Source organism: Pseudorca crassidens, chromosome 12 (assembly GCF_039906515.1).
Source record: "Pseudorca crassidens isolate mPseCra1 chromosome 12, mPseCra1.hap1, whole genome shotgun sequence".
In the NCBI taxonomy this organism is placed as follows: domain Eukaryota; kingdom Metazoa; phylum Chordata; class Mammalia; order Artiodactyla; family Delphinidae; genus Pseudorca; species Pseudorca crassidens.
Genome location: NC_090307.1, coordinates 70,033,274 through 70,053,043, shown reverse-complemented (window position 1 = coordinate 70,053,043; position 19,770 = coordinate 70,033,274). Strand labels below are relative to the sequence as shown.

At 49.9% G+C, this 19,770-nt stretch overlaps 2 protein-coding genes and 1 long non-coding RNA gene across 4 annotated transcripts in view; 2 read left to right on the top strand and 1 right to left on the bottom strand.

Moving 5' to 3' along the window:
• The window catches only part of KREMEN1 (kringle containing transmembrane protein 1), a 64,507-nt gene extending 47,398 nt beyond the window's left edge, over window positions 1-17,109 (top strand). The window contains exons 6-9 of one of the 2 annotated variants that reach the window (XM_067700361.1): window positions 9,388-9,720; window positions 10,571-10,732; window positions 11,808-11,892; window positions 13,513-17,109. In XM_067700361.1, the coding sequence (XP_067556462.1) occupies window positions 9,388-9,720; window positions 10,571-10,732; window positions 11,808-11,892; window positions 13,513-13,681 (749 nt within the window). In that variant the 3' untranslated portion in view covers window positions 13,682-17,109. The remainder of the gene's footprint in view (window positions 1-9,387; window positions 9,721-10,570; window positions 10,733-11,807; window positions 11,893-13,512) is intronic. The other variant, XM_067700362.1, reaches the window with a different exon arrangement.
• Window positions 17,110-17,133: 24 nt separating this feature from the next.
• The window catches only part of EMID1 (EMI domain containing 1), an 81,200-nt gene continuing 78,563 nt past the window's right edge, over window positions 17,134-19,770 (top strand). The window contains exon 1 of the transcript XR_010933242.1: window positions 17,134-17,264. The gene's annotated coding sequence lies outside the window, so the exon portion shown is untranslated. The remainder of the gene's footprint in view (window positions 17,265-19,770) is intronic.
• LOC137203692 (uncharacterized) lies at window positions 17,258-19,563 on the bottom strand. The gene is made up of 4 exons (XR_010933244.1): window positions 19,453-19,563; window positions 19,160-19,261; window positions 18,553-18,643; window positions 17,258-17,403 (listed from the first exon to the last, which is right to left on the bottom strand). It is a non-coding gene; the product is annotated as an uncharacterized lncRNA (long non-coding RNA).

Below are 19,770 nucleotides of genomic sequence, written 5' to 3'. Positions count from 1 at the left end.
CACTCTGTGAGATGCTGGCCAGGGCAGAGCATCTAAACGGGGTATGGCCTGGGGCCTTGACCTCTTCAACCGCTGGCCCACTTGATCCCCCGTAATCCACCCACATCTACGCGGTGGTAATGAGAGTTTGCAAGCGCCCTCGTACCAGTGCAGCGCCAGATTTTAAGATGGCAGAAAGGAGATAGTCACAGATGAGGCAGACGAAGGGAAAGGCTTGAGCTTACTGAGACACACTGTAGAGTCTACAGTGTTGTTAGTCCCCAGGCTAGATTAGATGCTGACATCTTGACTAGGCTGAGTGGCTCAGTTTTAAGCCAGAATGTCATGTGGTGCGTCAGTGTCCTGGGGCTGCTGCCATAGCAAATTATCACCAACTGGGTGGCTTCAAACAACAGAAATTTCTTCTCTCATAGTTTGGGAGCCTAGAAGTCCAAAATCAAGGCGTTGTCAGGGCCATGTTCCCTATGAAGGCTCCAGGGAAGAATCTTCCTTTGCCTCTTCCTACTATCCGGTCATTGCTGGCAGTCTTCGGCATTCCTTGACTTGTAGCTGCATCACTCCGGTCTCTGTCTTCTTTACGTGACTGACTTCCCTCTGTGCCTCCTTACAAGGACACTAGTCATTGGATTAGGCCTACCCTAATCTAGTACAGCCTCAGTTAACTTGATAACATGTGTAAAGACCCTGTTTTCAAATAAGGTCACCAACACAGACACCAGGCATTAGGACTTAAACATATCTTTTTGGAGGACATGATTCAGCCACTACGTATGGTGTCTGTAAAACCCAGCCCGAGTTTATAACTGATGCTTTCGCAGGTTACAGCTTAGACACTGTCAAAAATGTGTTTTTTTTGTGGGGGGAGGACAGCAGGAGGATTGGCGAGCAGAACTCACGTGGTTAATTTTTGGTCTTTTTAGTTGTGTGCCCATTGGAGACTGTCAGTGGCTTTCTATACATCCTGTTTTGCTCAGTGTTAGTACCTCTGTTAAAGGCTGCACCTTAGCTAATGTTTAAGGGAGAATAGTTGGCAAATAATATGTGCTGCACATCCATTTAGCCTTTCATCTCCAGAGTTCATTGTTATAAAATCCTCTGCCTCAACACCCCAACCCAGGAGAGTATGTTGGCTGACCTTACAGAGTGCCTGGTATACTCTTTTTTTTTTTTTTTCTGCCAAGGGTGACCTTCAAGATTCAGCTAAATCCCGCACACCGTTTTGGTTTTTTGTTTTGTTTTGTTGTTGCTGTTGTTGTTGCTGTTTTTTTTTAAATTTATGGCCACGCCGCGAGACACGTGGGATCTTAATTCCTCGACCAGGGGTTGAACCCGCGCCCCCTGCATTGGAAGGTGGAGTCTTAACCACTGGACTGCCGGGGAAGTCCACTGCACACTGTTCTTAATGTTCAGTACTTCTGTTTTTCTCATAACACCTATTCTTTACCTTCCCTACATCCCTTTTCTATCTCTGTTCTTCCTGTTGTTGTTTTTGTGTGTGTGTGTGTGTGGTATGCGAGCCTCTTACTGCTGTGGCCTCTCCCGTTGCGGAGCACAGGCTCCAGAAGCGCAGGCTCAGCGGCCACGGCTCACGGGCCCAGCCGCTCCGCGGCATGTGGGATCTTCCCGGACCGGGGCACGAACCCGTGTCCCCTGCATCGGCAGGCGGACTCTCAACCACTGCGCCACCAGGGAAGCCCTGGTATACTCTTAAGTAAAAAAAATAAGGAGAAAAATACTGAGTCCCTAGTATGTAAGGCTTTATAAGAATTGTCACGTTGGGCCCTCCTGGCAGCCATCTGAGGAAGGCATTATTATCCCTCTCATTTTACGGAAGAGAGTCCTAGGTTGTGGAGAGGATAAATAACTTGCCAGGACTCACACCACCAACAAGCCGTGGGCGTAGACAGTAAACAGAAGCAGGGTGTGTGGGTTCATTACCTGTTTTTCTACTTTAAACAGAATATAGTGTTAATTTTTTTTAATGAAAAATAAGTGCTGGTGAGAATATGGAGAAATTGAAACCCTGTACGTTGTTGGTATAAATGTTAATGGTGCAGCTCCTTTGAAGCAGTCTGGCAGTTCCTCAAAACGTGAAACAGAATCATCTTATGACCCAGTAATTCCACTCCTAAGTATATACCCGAGAGAGCTGAAAACATATGTTCACACAAAAGCTTGTACATGAATGTTCATTAGCAGCATTATTCATAACAGCCAAAAAGTAGCAACAACCCAGATGTCCATCAACTGACAAATGGGTGAACAAAATGTGGTGTGTCCATACAATGGAATATTATTTAGCCCCAAAAAGAAATGAATTACTGACCCCTGCCACAACATGAGGAACCTTGAAAACATGATGCTCGGTGAAAGAAACCAGACATACGGGGCGCATATTTAATGATTCCATTGATAAGAAATGTCCAGAATAGGCAAATCCATACAGACAGAAAACAGATTAATGGTTGCCAAGAGCTGGGGAAAGGGGAGGCATGAGAAATGATTGCTTAGGAGGTATGGGTTTTCTTTTTGGGGTAATGAAAATATCCTGGAATTAGATAGTAGCAGTGGATACACAACATTGTGACAAAACTAAATACCACTGAATTGTACTCTTTTAAGTGGTTAAAATGGTAAATTTCATATCTATAAAAATAAGTGTAGTTTTTATATGGTACTCTTTCATTCATTTAGCACATTTTTATTGGGTATCTTCAGTGTGGCAGATAAATTATGTTTTATTTGCACAGTGCCTCTACTGGAGTGTCAAACGGAAATAATTTGGTTTAAAGTCAGTCATCTTTGTACCAAGTATCATCTTTGGTACTAGAAATATATCTAGGAGTTAGCACTGGGCCTCACACAAAAGTGCCCTAAGACAAATTAATTACGATGAAAATAGTTGCTCTCTATTGAGTGCTTGCTTCATGTTAGACTTGATGCTGGGGCACTTGTTTAGTTTGTTATTTAATCCTTGCAACAGCCCAGTTGATAAGGAAGCTGTGGATCAAAAGATTAAATAATTTGTCCAAGCTAATAAGTGCCAGAGCCAGGATTCAAACTCAGGTTTGCCACAGTTTTTTATTTTTCTATTTTCAGCAGCTAAAAATCCCTTGTATTAACAATAACAAAATAGATCATAATACCAGATCCAGTTTAATGCTTTAAAAGTATGTGAACAGGGCTTCCCTGGTGGCGCAGTGGTTGAGAGTCCGCCTGCCGATGCAGCGGACACGGGTTCGTGCCCCGGTCTGGGAAGATCCCACATGCCGCGGAGTGGCTGGGCCCGTGAGCCATGGCCGCTGAGCCTGCGCGTCCGGAGCCTGTGCTCCGCAACGGGAGAGGCCACAACAGTGAGAGGCCCGCGTACCAAAAAAAAAAAAAAAAAAAAGTATGTGAACAAAGTTTGCCCGGTTGTTCAGATTATGATCAAACTGGCCCCTTCCGCAGGTCTCTAACTGCCCCCTCTGGCTTCCACGCCCTCGAGGACTAAAAAGAATGGCACTGAGAGGCTGCCTATTCCAGTCTTCAGAGGCCCCGATGTGTGTTGACTGGCAGGGGCCCCTGACAGCAGCCAACTCATAATTCGTACCCCACAGCTTTGTAAAGAAAGGTACAAAATGCAGCACTGTAGAAATAATCTGTAAAGTTTCATCTGTTAGGAGTAAAATAGTTTAAAGAGCTTAAGTACTGCCTCATGGAGATCCTTATGATCCACTGGATGAGGCTGAGCATTTCAGAGATGGTGACTGCAGACTATCCCGTAATTTGGGAGGGCAAAGGTGCCTCTCCTAAGAGATTGGAGGAGAGTTAGATGTGAGAAAGGGACCAGGTTTCAGTCTCTGTGTCTCAGAACAACCACCTCGGGAGAGAGACTACTCAGGCAGCGGGCGGAAGCTGTCTGCTCAGTATTTGTTGCCACATCCAGTGATTTGTCACAGGCTCTGTGACTGATTTTCCAGCAGGCTCTCATGAGCTTAGGGAGGTTGCTGAAGTAGGTTGTGTTCTGTGTGTAAAAGTGGCGCTGATGAAGGCTTCAGAGCCTCTGCTGCCCCCAGAGTTAAACGTACTGAATTAACAGAACCAAACAGAAGATCAGATAGGCCAGCGTCAGCAACAGGTCACAGGGACTGCCCAACAGCCCTCTTGGCCTCCCTCAGCTTCTAGGCACTGAAGGGAGAAGTGAGTCATATAGGTTGGGTCTTACTTGGTAACATTAGTGGAGCACTTATATTTACAGGGCACTGTGCTATCCATTTCCCAGGCATTCTCTCCCTTAATTCTCATAATACTGTGAAGCAGGTACTGTTATCTTTACTTGCCCCACAAGAAAACTGAGGCTCATAAAAGTTTAGTAACTTGCCCAGAGTCCCACAGATAGAGATCCTGCCCTCATGGAACTTACATTTTGGTGGGAAGGGAGGAGATTAATGGTGAAAAAGATTGAGGGCCTAAGGACATGTAGGATCTGACAGCTGGGACTGTATTAGTAATTGTATTTCATAGATTCCAAGATGCCATCAGTTGTGAGATGCAACATTATTTTATATGCCACTGAAGGGAAAAAAATGCTTCCAATTAAACAGTGACATGCACGGACTGAAAGACACATCCTAGGTTGTGTGTCAGGTCAATGTCCCCTTCAAAAAATAAGATCTTGAATATATTCGTAAGTTTTAAGTTTCCTTATTATCCGAAATGTAAGTTTCCTTTTTTCCTGAATTATCACTGAACTTAATAATCCATCATAGATGTCACGTGCTTATTCTCAAAATTGCTGAATTGGATGTACTGTCAGCATGGCACGCATCTAGGAATCGAAATTTCTGAGTTTGTCTGCCTTTGCTGTTGAAACATCAGTTTAACCTGGACACTTTTTTCTTTTCAAATAATAATAATAATAATAAAATAACTAACACGTAACTGAGCTTGTACTCTGTGCCAGATCTCATACTAAACACTTTACATGCATCAACTCATTTTGATTCTTATAACCTCATGAGGGAGAAACTATTACTAATTTCATTTTATAGATGAGGAAACTGAGGTATACAGAAGATAAGTATCTTGCTCAAATTCATAGTTAGTACATGGTAAAGTCAAGATTAGAACCCAGGAATCTTTATTTTGTTAATTTAGGTTTATTGAGGTGAAATTACATATAGTAAAGTCACCCTTTTAGTTGCATAGTCCAGTAAGATTTGACAAATATGTACACAGTCGAAATATAGGACATTTTTGTCACCTCAGAAAGCTCTCTTGTGCCCCTTTGTGGTCACCACCCCCAGCCCTCAGCAGCCACTGATCCCATGTTCCATCTGTATGGTTTTGTGTTCTGAACAAAGTCATATAAATGGAATTATACAGTACTTAAACATTTGCGTTTGGCTTCTTTCACTTAGAAGAATACTTTTGAGATTCGCTTGTGTTGTTTCAGTAGTTCCTTTTTATTGCTAAGAAACATGCCTTTGTACAAATGTATCAGAACTCATTCATCATTTACCAATCGATAAACATCAGTCTATGATAAAGATGCTGTACAGCTGCTGTACACACACATGTACAGGTGTTTGTGTGAGCGTGTGTTTGTATTTCTCTTGGGTGAGTACCTAGGAATTACAGCATTTCTGGGCCATACACTAAGTGCATATTCAGCGTTTATAAGACACTGCCAGCTGTTTTTTGAAGTGGTTATACCATTTTGCGCTCTGGCTGACAAGATATAAGATTTCCAGTTGCTCCTCATCCTCACCTGTACTTTTGTATTGTCTCTTTTTTAATGTTAACCATTCTGTCGTGTGTGTCATGGTAACTCATGGTTTTACTTTGCATTTCCATAATTTCTAATGATGTTGAACATCTTTTCATCTTCTTATTTGCCATCTGGTATCATATTCTTTCGGCCTAAAGAAGTTCCTTTAGCATTTTCTCTAATGCAGGTCTGCTGTCAATGGCTTCTCTCAGCTTTTGTTTGAGAAAGCCTTATTTCACCTTCTTTTTTTTTTTTGGCCATGCCACACGGCATGTGGGATCTTTGTTCCCGGACCAGGGATCGAACCTGGGCCCTTGACAGTGAAAGTGCCAAGTCCTAACCACTGGACCTCCTGGGAATTCCCTTTGTTTTTTAAATTTTTGTTTTATTTGCCTGAAGATTGCTGAGATTCTTAAATAACCTTTCATCAACTTTGGAGCATTCTTAGCCATTATCTCTTCAACTATTTCTCCTATTTTATTCTCTTTTTCTTCTCTTTCTGGGACTCCAATTATATATTGTTAGACCGTTTGATATTGTGCCCCAGCTGTTGGAAGCTCTGTTCTGCTTTTTTCATTTATTTTTTTCTCTGTGTTTCATTTTGGATAATTTCTACTGACCTATTTTCAAGCATGTTGATTCTTTTCTCAGTGTGTGTAATCTGTTTCTAAGCCCATCAAAGGAATTCTTCATCTCTAATATTGTTTGTTTTATTTCTAGAATTTACATCTGACTCTTTTTTGTAGTTTCCATATCTCTGCTGAAATTTCCAATCTGTTCAAGCATGTTGTCCATCTTTTCCCCTAGATATTTTCTGTCTGGTAGTTCTAATGTCTGGGTCATTATTGAGTCTGGTTCTGTGGATTGTTTTATCTCCTTTTTTAAAAATTGAGATGTAATTGACATATAACACTAGATTAGTTTTAGGTGTACAACATAATCACTCAATATGTATATATATTGTGAAATGATTACCAGATGTTTTATCTCTTGACAGTGTCTTTTTTTTTAATATAAATTAATTAATTTATTTTTGGCTGCTTTGGGTCTTCGTTGCGGCGTGTGGGCTTCTCATTGCGCTGGCTTCTCTTGTTGCGGAGCACAGGCTCTAGGCACACAGGCTTCAGTGATTGTGGCACACAGGCTCAGTAGTGGCTTGCAAGCTCTAGAGCGCAGGCTCAGTAGCTGTAGCACATGGGGGCTTCACAGCATGTGGGATCTTCCCTGACCAGGGATTGAACCTGTGTCCCCTGCATTGGCAGGTGGACTCTTAACTATCGCACCACCAGGGAAGTCCTGACAGTGTCTTTTATTTTCCTTTCTTTTATTTTCCTTTCTTTCTTGCTTGCTTGCTTTTATGTTTTTTTTGGGTTTTTTTTTAGCAGTACGTGGGCCTCTCACTGTTGTGGCCTCTCCCGTTGTGGAGCACAGGCTCTGGACGTGCAGGCTCAGCAGCCATGGCTCACGGGCCCAGCCGCTCTGCGGCATGTGGGATCTTCCCGGACCGGGGCACGAACCCATGTCCCCTGCATCGGCAGGCGGACTCTCAACCACTGTGCCACCAGGGAAGCCCGCTTTTATGTTTTGTGTGTTGTAATATTGTATTGAATACCGTACACTATACGTAGAAGGATAGTAGAGGCTGAGGAAGTGTATTTACACCTGGAAATGGGCAGGCCTGCTCGGTGTGGGGATTGATTGAGCCTTTCTATCAGTGGTCGAGCTGGGTTTGGGTTTCCCTGTTCCTGTCATCACCTGCAGTGCATGTCAACCTTCAGATTCCTCCCATGATGGCTGCTGTTACCTCGTGCTCAGTGTGGAGCCTGGGATGCCAGTGGGGTTTTTTCATTGTTCCCATTCCACCCTCAACTTTGAGCAGTTCCTCCTTGCCCGTGACCTTTCCCCTCCCTTGATGGTAGACTTCTGCTGCTTGTTACTTGGCGCTGTGCTCGTGGTGTGGTTGGGGGTTCTTGGTTCTCCTGCACCATCCTCCATCTCAGACACGTCGTGTCACTGGGCCTCAGGGATGGGGTCTTTCCAGCATCCCCAAATACCCCTCTCCCGGCAGCCGAGCACTGCCTTGTATCTGTGGGGGCTTCCGGGAAGAAAAGAGTCTCCTGCCCCTCCATTGGGTAGCAGACCTCTGCTTGACATTGGTCCAGGATCCTGGGGCTCAAGGCAACCAGGGGCTGATGGCTTTTGCCTCTGCTCTTCCCCCGGAAGCAATGAGTTTTTGCCTGGTTACTTTGACAGGAACGAGAGAGTCTCCTGCTCCCTCCCCAGGGGCTTCTACGCTGGCCCTGGGAGCAGGAGGGTTTGCTACCCCTCCCCTTGCAGCTTAAGGCTTTTGTTTCCTTTGAGAGGAGGGTCCTGGAAGAGGGCAGGGTTTCAGGCCTGTCCCCCAGCAGTGGCTCATCACCTCCTACCCGTCACCTTCTGCTCACTGGTACCACCAATGGGGACCCTTTGGTGTCCTGCCCTACCCTGGTCATTCTCGTGGGCCCTGGGTGGAGGCCTGCACAGAATTGCTTGCAAGTGAGTGCAGACTCCTGTTGTGTCTGGGGTCCCCGGGCATCCTGGACTGAGAGGCTAGCCCACATTCAGCCTTTAGAAATTTGTTAAAATTTTAGCTGCTTTCTTCTTTCTTACTTTCATGGCGACCCCCTCTTCCTCTTGTGCTCCGTCAACGATGAAACACTTTGTGTGGCCTGACTCTCCTCAGAGGAGCTTCTTACTTTTTAGAATTAAATTGCCTTGGTTGTCTTGAGACCTCAGCTTTCTAATGCATTGAAGAAAAGTTCTGAGCTTTTTCTCATTGTTAGGATGAAAGCAGCTTTCTACATCCTAAAGGGAAGCAGAACTCCCCCAAAGCCTGCTTTTTAAATCCCGGCCCTACCCTCCCTCTTGAGGACTTTCATTTCCAGGATCTTATTTGCACTTCAGCACATAAGATACAGTGAAGTGTATCTGCCACTCAGAACCTGCCACTCAGAACTGGGAGTCCAGAGACATCAAATGTGCTGCTGCAGAGTGATCAGTGAGCTTCCCCTCTGCAGAAAGTCATTTCTTGTGCCACAGTTTCCCACTTGAAAAACAAGTGTGGCCCCTCAAATGAACCTCGCACCCCTAAGGTACTTGGGATGCCCTTGGCTTTTTACGACCTTACCTCATCAGTGCCCCCTGCAGAGAGGTCCTGTGTTTTCATGTGCTTTGTCTCATCTGTCCTCACACATTTATGTGATACGAGAGCAGGTAGGTGGTGGTCTCTCCACTCTCAAAGCTGTGAGAAGCTAGAGGTCTGGATGTGAAGTATGGCCCCTGGGATCAATGGCCCAGCTGGTTCCGAACCCAGACTCTCTGACTCCAGCCTGGCCCCTGCCGGGGCCGCACTGCTGTGCTGTGTGCTAACTTTAAGGTCTCCTGGGGGAAAAAAAAAAAGCCTCCAGTCATTTGTTCAGGGTTTAAGCGATTCATTCTGTGATTCAATCCTGAAACATGAGACAGTCTGGTTTTGCAGACAAAAAACATCCCAAACTGGATCCCATCAGCTAGGAAGTTTTGTTTGTAACAGGTTGAAAAGTGAGCCCTGTGGCCGAGCCCCAGCCTGAGGGCTGGTATCCTTTTGTCTCCTGCAGCTCTGGTCGGTGCCTGTGGTGGGAATTACTCGGCCATGACTTCCGTGGTCTATTCCCCCGACTTTCCCGACGCATACGCCACAGGGAGGGTCTGCTACTGGACCATCCGGGTCCCGGGAGCCTCCCACATCTACTTCAACTTTGCCTTGTTTGACATCCGGGATTCCGCAGACATGGTGGAGCTGCTGGACGGCTACACCCACCGCGTCCTGGTCCGTTTCAACGGGAGGAACCGCCCACCTTTGTCCTTTAACATCTCTCTGGACTTTGTCATCTTGTATTTCTTCTCTGATCGCGTCAATCAGGCCCAGGGATTTGCTGTCTTGTACCAAGGTAAGACCCCGGCCTCCTTGGGCTCCCCTTGAACCTCATTGTGACGTGTGGACCTCGGGTGCTTCTTGCCAGAAGGACTGTACGTCAGGATCTGCCCACTCAACTTGCAGGTTTTCCCGCCTCCTATTTTATAACTTGTACCCACTTCATGATACAGAAACGAGGTGCCACCTGTGAGTTCTACTGTCTTAGTCGTTCTCATGACAGTTTTCATGGGAGAGTTAAAAGACTAACTAAAAGAAAGAGCTGAGATTGGCAGAATCGGAAGGTTCCAGAGAGGTCATTTGCTCCATCCTCCTGCCTCTGAACATCCTAGCCAATCCCCAAAGCCTGGTTTACCATCTTCAGACCCTCCTAACATGGGGCTGCACTCCTGCCCCTGTAATGTGAACACACGTGTGCTAGGCACAACTCCTTGCCCGCACATGAGAACACAGCAGGTGTCCATGACCTAGTCTCTGTCCTGGACGTCAAGGGCCTCAAGAAGAGTTCGGTCAGTGTGCGGCTACAGGAAGGAGGAGGAGGCCTCCTCACGGGTGGGACGGGCTGAAAGAACAGGTAGAGTTGGGGCAGACAGATAGGAAGGAAGAGGGCCTTCGGGGCAGACGGACCATAGCTGCAGAGGCACAAGGGCAGGAAAACCCTAAAGCACGTTCCGGGATCCACGCAGAGACACGTCAAATGGCTCCTTCGGAGCCAGAGCCTGGCAGGTTCTGCTTTGGGGCCAGCGGGGCCAAGAATTGCCCCCAGCACTGAACTATAGAAAACTGCCTTCTCTTCATGACCAGTGCCTCCTCCTCTTCATTGTCTCCACCAGCTTTCCCCCAGCTAATTCCTTTTGATCTTCCAGCCGTCAAGGAAGACCCGCCACAGGAGAGGCCCACTGCCAACCAGACGCTGGCTGAGGTGTTCACGGAGCAGGCCAACCTCAGTGTCAGCGCTGCCCGGTCCTCCAAAGTCCTCTACGTCATCACCACCAGCCCCAGCCACCCACCCCAGACCATGCCAGGTAGCAGTTCCCAGACACCATCAAAGGGGTGGGAGCCACAGAGCTTGGGGGTAGTGCACTTGGCGGTTACAGAAACAGAGCTCTCTCAGGTGTTTCTCTTTCCGAGGTAGGCTGGGGGTCCTGGCTCCATGACTCTGTTTGTCCTGGCCTTGGAGGGACATTTTCTCTTTAGCTTGATTCCGTAGTCCTTACCTCCAACATCCAACACGGCTGCCTTTAGTACGTGGTGATTAATCAGCTAACCCAGTGTTTCCTGCGGCCCCAAGTTGTAGCTCTCTGAGTGCATCAGCAGTTGCCAGAGCTGTGTTTATTCAGTCATTCGGAAGATGTGTAAGTGCTTTAATGGTGTCAGGCTCTGTCTTAGGCACTGGATTGTACAGCGAACCACACAAAATCCCTGCCCATCTGTGGCTGACACATGGAAGGAGAAAGACAAAAAGCAAAAGAAGAGTCAGATAGTCACCAGAGCTGTGAAGGCAGGTCCTGCAGGAGACGGGTGGAGAGAGGGTGGTGATCTTATGGTTCAAGCTGGCTAACTTGGTCGGGTACGGACTGTGACTCTCTCTTTTCTGCCAAGGAAGTTGGAGCTGCAGATACCATTCGCAATTCCCTGGACTAGAGGTTTTCCCCTGCAAGACTCACAGTAGGAAGTCAGGGAGGAGAGCCCCTTCCTGTGTATCCTATTGTTTGTGTATCTGTAGGATTTCACAAGTCACACATCCCATTCCTCAGATGAGGAAATGAGGCCCAGAGAGTTTATGTAATTCGTCTGTGGTCGCACAGTGATTCCAGTGGTAGAGACAGAATGTGCACCACTCCTTTCAACTCCAAGTTGAGTGTGCTTTGGACCACACTGCCTGCCTCTCTCCAGGAGGGGGTCTAGAGCAAGTCGAGGTGCTCAGAAGGTCTGGTACTCCGGGCCAGCCCAGCTCGAGCTGCGTTGCATGGCTACCCCCCACCTGCAGGGAGCTCCTCAGCCAGGCCTGCTTCTCTGAGCCACCAGGCCTCACTCAGACCTCCTTCTGAAAAGTGAGCTCACACAACACAGTCCGATCACCCCTGTCTTTTGCACTTGCAGGATGGACAGTGTATGGCCTGGCAACGCTCCTTATCCTCACGGTCACAGCCGTCATAGCAAAGATGCTTCTGCACATCACTTTCAAGTGAGTATGAGAGCCATCCGACTCCAGGAGGGGAAGGCTCAGGGCTCCTTTTCTACTACGCTTCAGTTGTCTGAGAACACTTGTAATATCGGAACATGATTCCAAAGCGCTCAGTGCTGGGCAGTGTGAGGCCATAGACATTCCTCATTCTCTGTAGAGTGAAATGTACAACTGGACAAATCTCACTAGGTTTGAGGGATTGTGTGTGTGCTCCTGGGTCTAAAGGATACGATTTCAAGGAGGATTGAAATAGTCTGGGCATAAAACAGGACAATTTCCATCTTTTGGCTTGTGCTTGCCCCCTGAAGAGATGTTTACATAAGAGCAAAGATTCCTAGGACAATACCAGGCATATTTCCTGATGCCTTCTAGAAACTGTGAGACATTCTTAGGAAGAGAATTCCAACATTTTATTAACTATTGCTTAATAATTATTTTAAAACAATTATTTAAGAAGCTTTTAAAAACTTCATCCTTCAGTTCCAACCAATTTGGAAAAAAATATTTCCTCCCCTTACTTCCGCTGTTCAGGTTTAACTGTTCTGCCTTCCAGGAAAGGGGTGATGGTTCATGCACTGATGTTTGTGTGCCTGCAGAGGGGGGTGCTAATTTTCTTAGCCCTCTGCTCTGTCTTTCCTGTGGTTCTCAGTCCAGGCTCTCTCCATTTCTTTTCTTTTCCTCAGTAAAACTTTTTTCTCAGTTTTACTGAGATATAATTAACATAAGGGCTCTCTCCATTTCAAGGCCTTCCTGAGCATTGGTGTCCTGTAAAAGCTACCTTTTCCCTGACCTTCTGGCTTGCTCTCTGCCACAGACTTCTTTGTACATTAAATGCCGTCTCCTCCATTGCCCTGTAAAGGCTGCCCTTGGCCTCTTTGGCACCACCCATAGGCCTTTCCACCCTGCACTTTACATTTTTCAGTGGAAACAATGTCCTTGTTATTGTCTACTGGGCATCTATATCTGTGTTTCTCTTTCCTTTTTTTTTTTAAGTCCCAGTTCACACATTCTGGGGAAGCCTCTCAGGCACAGTCCCGTCTGCGTGTCCCCCACAGCAGGGAGAGCGCAGGACACTCTCTCTAGGGTCCAGCACTTCACCGCACACTGAGGCACCAAAGCCCGTGTCTGACTTTCATCTGACACCGAGCCCCTCTGCAGCTTCCCTGTCAAGCAGTGCCGGGGGCTGGCATGGGGGCAGGGCAGGCGTGGGCAGAAAGGCAGGTCCCAGTCCAAGAAGAGCAGGCTTGCCTTCATCCTGTTTAGCTAGGTGGGCTTCCGAATAAGTGTCATTTGAAAAGAGTTCTTCTGCTTAAAAAGAAAGAAGTATTTTGAAAACTCATAATCTCTCAGGCCAGCCCTTTCCAGATTTGAATAATCCTTCCAGCTAGAAGGTTCTTCATTACACTGAGCTGGAACCTGCCCCACTGCACTGCCATCCCACAGGGCGCAGGTCATCCAGATGGCAGTCCCTCGGGTCTCTAAAGGCAGCTATAAGGTTTCCTGAGGCCTCACGTCACTGAATGTCCCATTTTATAGGTGCAGGTATCTCATGAGATGGTAGGTTCTTTCGGACGCTTTGTTCTATTCTACTTGAAAAATTAAGTTATTTTTGTTCGACAGATCCCATCGTGTTCCTGCCTTAGGGGACCTTAGGGACTGTCGTCAACCAGGGACGTCGGGGGAAATCTGGAGCATTTTTTATAAGCCTTCTACTTCGATTTCCATCTTTAAGAAGAAGCTCAAGGGTCAGAGTCAACAAGATGACCGTAATCCTCTTGTGAGTGACTAAAACCTACGCGCTCTGTGCCCAGGACGTGAGATCCCTCTGAGCTCGAGGCCCCTGGGGACCACTTCTCCCGTGGTTTCCTTTGACTGACTCTTCCTGCCTCTCCCTTGGCCTCTTCTGGGGCACCGGCCACAGGGGCAGCATAGCCTGGATTCGACCTGCTTCATCACTGCACTTAGGAGAGAGACTCATGGTCCTACGGTCCGTGCCTCCTGCATCTCTCTCTCTCTGATCTAGGAACAGGGTGTCGGGACAGTGGGGCTGAGATGACAGAGATGGTTGTGTCCAGCACTGGGCTCAGGTACGTTCTAGACGACTGTCAGGTAGTGGGTAGGTAGTGCTTCTTCTCAGTTTTGTCCACACAGATTGCTTTCTCCTGGTCTTTATGGTTTGGAACAGGCTAGGCAGAGAGAGTTCTGAGGCTGTCCTGGGGGTTGGCCCCCCAAAGCATGACAGAAACCCACGCTCTGTGCTGACTCTGGGGCTTTGCTCCGTGGGCTCCAGGAGAGAATGGGCCGCCTCCAGCCTGGAAGGGCCTGTCATGTAAAAACCTGACACCTTCACCCATGGGCTTCTTTCTATGGCTTCTTCTGCAGCTTGGTGACCAGCAGACAAGTTTGAGGGGTGGTCATAGGAAACATCCATTCATTTATTCATGCAGTAGACTTTACCGAAAGCTTTTCTAGGTGCTCAGTAGCTCCTTGTTGGGCTGGATTTGGTGACCTCTCCCCCAAGCTGCTCGTCCTGTGAAGCCTGAGCCAGGCCCCGTCTCGGGATTCCTAAGCTGACTCTCAGTTCAGAACAGGGAGTGTAAACATGGTTGAGCATCCAGGAAGCAACGTGTGACACAGGGTGCCAGCAGTCCCTCCTTTAAGTGTCCCTTATTTTAAAAGAGGATGAAAAATTTCCCATGGCCTGTGCTCTCTGCGGCCTCCATGCCTCTTCTTATGGGGACAGGGTGGGCTTCGGAATGGCTCAGTGGGGAAGGAGAGGCCTCTTGTCCCTACTCCCACACCCTCTGCCCCCCAGAAGGGGAGGGGAGCCGCAGAGAGTGGCATGCGGAGTGGGGAAGGAGGGTGTGGGAACGGGAGCCCCACTGAGGAAAGGCCTCCGAAGATTGAGAGCTGCACCTGCAGCGGCCGTGGGCGGTGGGAGTCCGTGCCATCCCGTCCAGAAGCCCTGCCGTCCGTCCAAGAGCAGCCTTGTCTACAGCAGCCGGGAGGAGCACCTGGGACCCCAAAGGCCGGGCCTGGCCTCTGTCGGAGTGTGGCTCTCCCGCAGGCACTTGAGCCTTGGGCCTCGTTGTGCCAAGTGTTTGGGGCACTTTGCCCCCCCTCGCCGAACCCCTGAGCTACTGCCTGCTGTGGCCTTCCCTAGGGGTCTGCCACACCGGCAGGCGTCTGCGCCCAGCTCCCAGAAAGACAGAGGGCCACGTGGGGCCAGCTGGGAGGCGACACCAGCAACCAGGAGAGATGCTGGGAGCTGGCAGCGTGGGCCAGGGGCGTTTGGAGGGGGAAACGCCACGTGTCCACGGGAGAGCGGGGACGCTGCCCCAGGCACCGGGTGAGGCTTTGATCTGGAAAGGGCGGTTACCCCGAGCAGCTGTCAGCAGGGTCTGGAGACAGGCCTGCCGAGTGCAAGGACCACTGGAATATACTGACGTATGCAGTCTCCCCTCCAAGCTATTCCTGGCCTTTATGGAATCTCCTCTCAAACACAAGTGTCAGGTGTGTGCAGTCACAGAGGGCCCTGTGCTGTGAATAGGTCCGCGCAGCACAGAGGGAATGTGGAGTCCCACCCGGGAGGGGTCCACCCGGCCAGGGGCAGTCGCTCGCAGCCATGGGCTCCCTCTGATCACTGGCCTTGGGGCATCCTATGGGCCCGCCTGCCCTCTTCACATTTCGTGACTTCAGGTCACGGTGTGTCTGAGCACCTGGAGCAGCCCTTTTTCAGAGATCCCAGAAGGGCTGTGACCCCAGTGTTGTCCTTCTTGCCACCCCAGGCACAGCCCAGCACCCTGGGACCCACTTACCATCCCGGGAGCAGCCCCAGGAATCCCAAACCGGCCTCAGGACAGCATGGGGGGAGAGGGCCATAAATTGTCCCAGGCCAACCTCTGTAAGCATGATCCCCCAGAGGGCCCCCCGTGGCTAAGTAAACACTGGAGGCATAAATTGTCCCAGAAGAGGGGAACCTGTGAGGCCAGAAGAGGGGAGATGTACACCCAGGAGCACCGAAGGAGGAAGCACTTGATCTGCTAAGAAACCACTTTAGAGGCAAGAAAGTGGGGGTTGGAGGGGACTGGAAAGGGGTGACCCTGAGAAAAGGGTGAGGCGCCCCCTTTCTGGGCATGAGCGAGGTAACCAGGTTGCTGTAACTTCTGAAGTGTGGGCTCTGGCTCAAGACTCCAGCCGGCCAGAAACCCGCAGCGCAAAGATCAAAGCACTCGCAAGCACAGCTGTCCTGGCCCTTAGGCCGAACCCATGGGTGGGCACGGCCCCACCCGCATGGCCCATCATCAGCCCCAGGCAGGAGTGGCCTGACCTGCTCAGTGTCCGGCCGGGTCATCCTGACACCAGCAGGGCATGCAGCCTGTCACCAAGCCCCCATGCTTCCTGGCACTTCATCTTCCCTAGCACTTACAGGGGGACGGCCTCCGAGGTCCCATCCCCTTGTCTGATGAGCACCCCAGGCCTCCTGCAGAGCCTGGTGGCCCCCACTCTGTAGCCCGGTCAACTGCTGCCCTCTTGGGTTTCCAATCTTCTCCTTGCTGTTTGATGTCTGCTTTTGTTACCACCTTGGGAATGTTTAACCTTTTGATTGTTTTCCTCTGGTGTCTGTTTACCCTCCTCACTGTTCTACCTCCTGACCAGGGCTCTCAGCTTAGCTACCCTGGCCCAGGGTGTTTTTCAGACCTTCCAGCCCAGCTGCCTCCTCTCAGGCTGGCTGGCCCAGGGGGATGGGGCCTCACCCTCTGTTTGCAGACCCCAGGGGGCCCATCTCCCAGGTTCCCATCTTGCCAAGTTGAACATATTTAACGAGACAGCAGTGGGGTGTGGAGGAAAGTCTGAGGTCAATCTACTGCTTCAGAAAGGACGTGTCCTCAGGAGCACACGGTTGAGGGGCTGCCGCCGAGGGGTCCACACAGCGCCAGGACCTGCCCACATCCAGACTCACCTTCCCGCAGGGATCCTGACTTTGGATGACATGGCTTTATTTGTAAATATGCTCTTAATACACAACTTTGAGAATAAAATAGAAACATCATGTATTTTAAAATATAAGATGAAGTGTGACGCACTGTATACAATTTAATATATATTTTTAGGATTGTTATTTAAGAAAATGGAATGTAATGGTACTTTTACAAAAGAGAGAAAAATGTTATTTTTACCGTCTGGAGAAAATAAATATTCTCATTGTTGTAGAAACCGTGATGGGCCCTAGGTTGTCGTGTTTACGGGAGGCTCCCAAGCCCGAGGCCAGGAAGGTGTCGCGCTGGGAGGACCTCAGGCTCTCACTGGGTCAGCGTCTCCCAGTCGCTCAGCTCTCATCGCGTCTCTGACCCACAGCCGATCTCCGGCCGGTAAGGTCTGAAGAGTTGGGATTCCAAACTCACATGGTGCACGGTGGACATAGGGTGGCCACGGGCAAGGGCACAGGGCTCTGCACTCAGAAAACCTGGGTCTGAAGTGGCTTCAGGTCGGTCGGCCCAGCTTCCCCTCCTGTAAGATGCACAGCATCTACGTCTCAGAAGGTCAAGAAGGCTAGCATGCTGCATGATTATCATCCACATGGGTTTCCCTGCCTTTCAGAGCAGCCAGCTCTTCCTCTCCCCTTTCCCCCCACCCCTTCCTTTTTATAACACGGAAGAAGCTCGGATGTGACCTGCCCTCTCCCGTGAGGAGCTGTGCACCCCAGTGGCCCTTGCATTGGGTCCTGTGGTCCCTGTTTTGACGATGAGGAAGCTGAGGCTCAGATAGGAGTGCGGGGCAGTAAACTAAGAGTACGGCTGAGTCAGCCTGCAGGATTCAGCTCCCACCATTGGTTCGCTGTGAGCCCGGGGGTGTAAAACAGGGAGCCTTTGAAGGGTTTCAGTGGAGGAGCGACGCCAGATTCCCAGTGAGAAGGATTTCCTACGTGCATTTGGAAAACAGGTCGGAGTGGGGTAAGACCAAGGGCGAGGAGGCCAGTTGGGAGATGCCGAGGCCCCCACACCAGCGCCGTGGAGGGAGGGGAGGGCCTGAGAGAGAGTTGGCCACCTCCGCAGGCCAGGGGCCTGGCTCATCCCCCAACCCCACTACCACGTGACCTCGGGCGCATGTCCCCTCCCCAGGTGCCTGTTTTCTCACCTGTCAGGTGAGGGCAATTACAGTACTTATTTACCTCATCGAGTTGTGATGAGTTATTACCTGTGGTATGTTTTCAGTAAGTGGTGGCTGTTCCTTGTTATTTTAGAAAGGAGCTGGGGGGTGAAGAACAAGGGAGTGTCTAGGGTGATGCCCAAGTATCCTGACTTGGGTGCTGGGGAGAGAGAGAGGCCAGTCTTTTCGATAAAGGACCGGAAGAGAGAGAAGACACGCTGAGTTCTGTTTGGGCTGAGTGAGATCCCGTGGGACATGGAGGCAGAGCTGTCAGGCCGGGACAGGCAGCCTGAGACCCAGGGAGGGTCAGACCTAGGTTCCACAGCCCATGGAAATGGGGACACAGATGACATCTCCAGGGTGTGTCTGGGGCCACCCAGGAGGCTGCTGAGGACAGTGTCACGGACACACTCAGGCAGATGAGGGGGAGCCTGGGCAGGAGTGGGGTGGGGGGAGCTGGCTCGTGGAGAAGGAGAGGGGGCAGCCCCGGAAGCCAAGCTTCGGACCTACCTGGTTCAGTCACACAGCCACTGCTGGTTCTGGGAGCCCCGGGTCCAAATTCTCAGGAGGCAGTTTGCTGGGGGAGGTCTCCCTGCTCCAGCTGGTTATGGCAATGAGAAAAGGGGGCACGTTACCACCGCCTCAGATGCAGACGCGTTCCTCAGAGCAGTGCCTGGACCACTTGCTTCAGAATCCCTGGTGTGCTTGTTCGAAATGCAGGTTCCTGGGCCCCACCCCAGACCTGCCAGAATCCCTGGGAAGCTTCTGAGTGTTGCCGACGCTCACTGAACTGTGACAGCCCTCTTGTTTGAGACGTTTGGTCAGTAGTCACCTTTTCCTCTAAAACGAATCATCCACTCATAGGCAGTGGCCTTAAGTTCCACTGGCTGCTTCCTCCACTATCCACAGTGTATTGGTTACTCGACTTTGAAGGCCGTATCACTCCAGAGATTCATTGCGGAACAGAGAGGGGCAGGGGAGGAGAACTGCGCAGCACAGCAGTCATTCCAGACACTTCTCCAGAAAGCACTGCCTTGACGTGGGGTTTGTGCCCCCCTCCCGCTGTCCCCTCCCTTCCTGACCTCGGCCTGCGCCCAGGGCGCCAGTCAGCCCTAACCTGCTGTGGCCGTTGCCACATGATGGCACCTCACAGGCCAGCTTCACTTGAGTGTTTATCTTCTCTGAGCTCTCCTCTGTTTCCCATATGCGCTTTCCTTCCCTGAAGGAAAATATTTTTAATGTCTGGTGGAAGACAAATGGGACAGCCTAGCTGGTGAACTTCTTAGAGATGGATCCGCCTGCAACAGAAAAATAAATACACGCAGCCAGGATGCACACCACTGTCCTGCCCAAAGCAGCGCCAGGAGGAGCCCCCAAAACCCATCTGAGTGGACTCTGGAGATCGCTGACCTTGACCTCATCTCCTTGTTCCAAACCCGCAAGATGGGACACTAAAACCCGCCCATCCGGGAGCCAGCACCAGGGCAGCATCAGCACCATCCTCTGTCAGGCAACCAAGGCCCTTCTTCCCATGGAGACGAAAGGGCTGGACAAGGGTGACCTTGTCTCCAAGCTTGGGGGTCATGTGATCATCCCCTCTCCCCACTGGGCTGTGCGTGCCTGAAGCTGCAGACGGTCTCTGGGATGCAGAGAACTGGGAAGCTTTTGTTCCTCTGGCAGGGTCGGGTCCCCATGGGGGATTGATTGTTTTTGCTTGGCTGAAAGGGA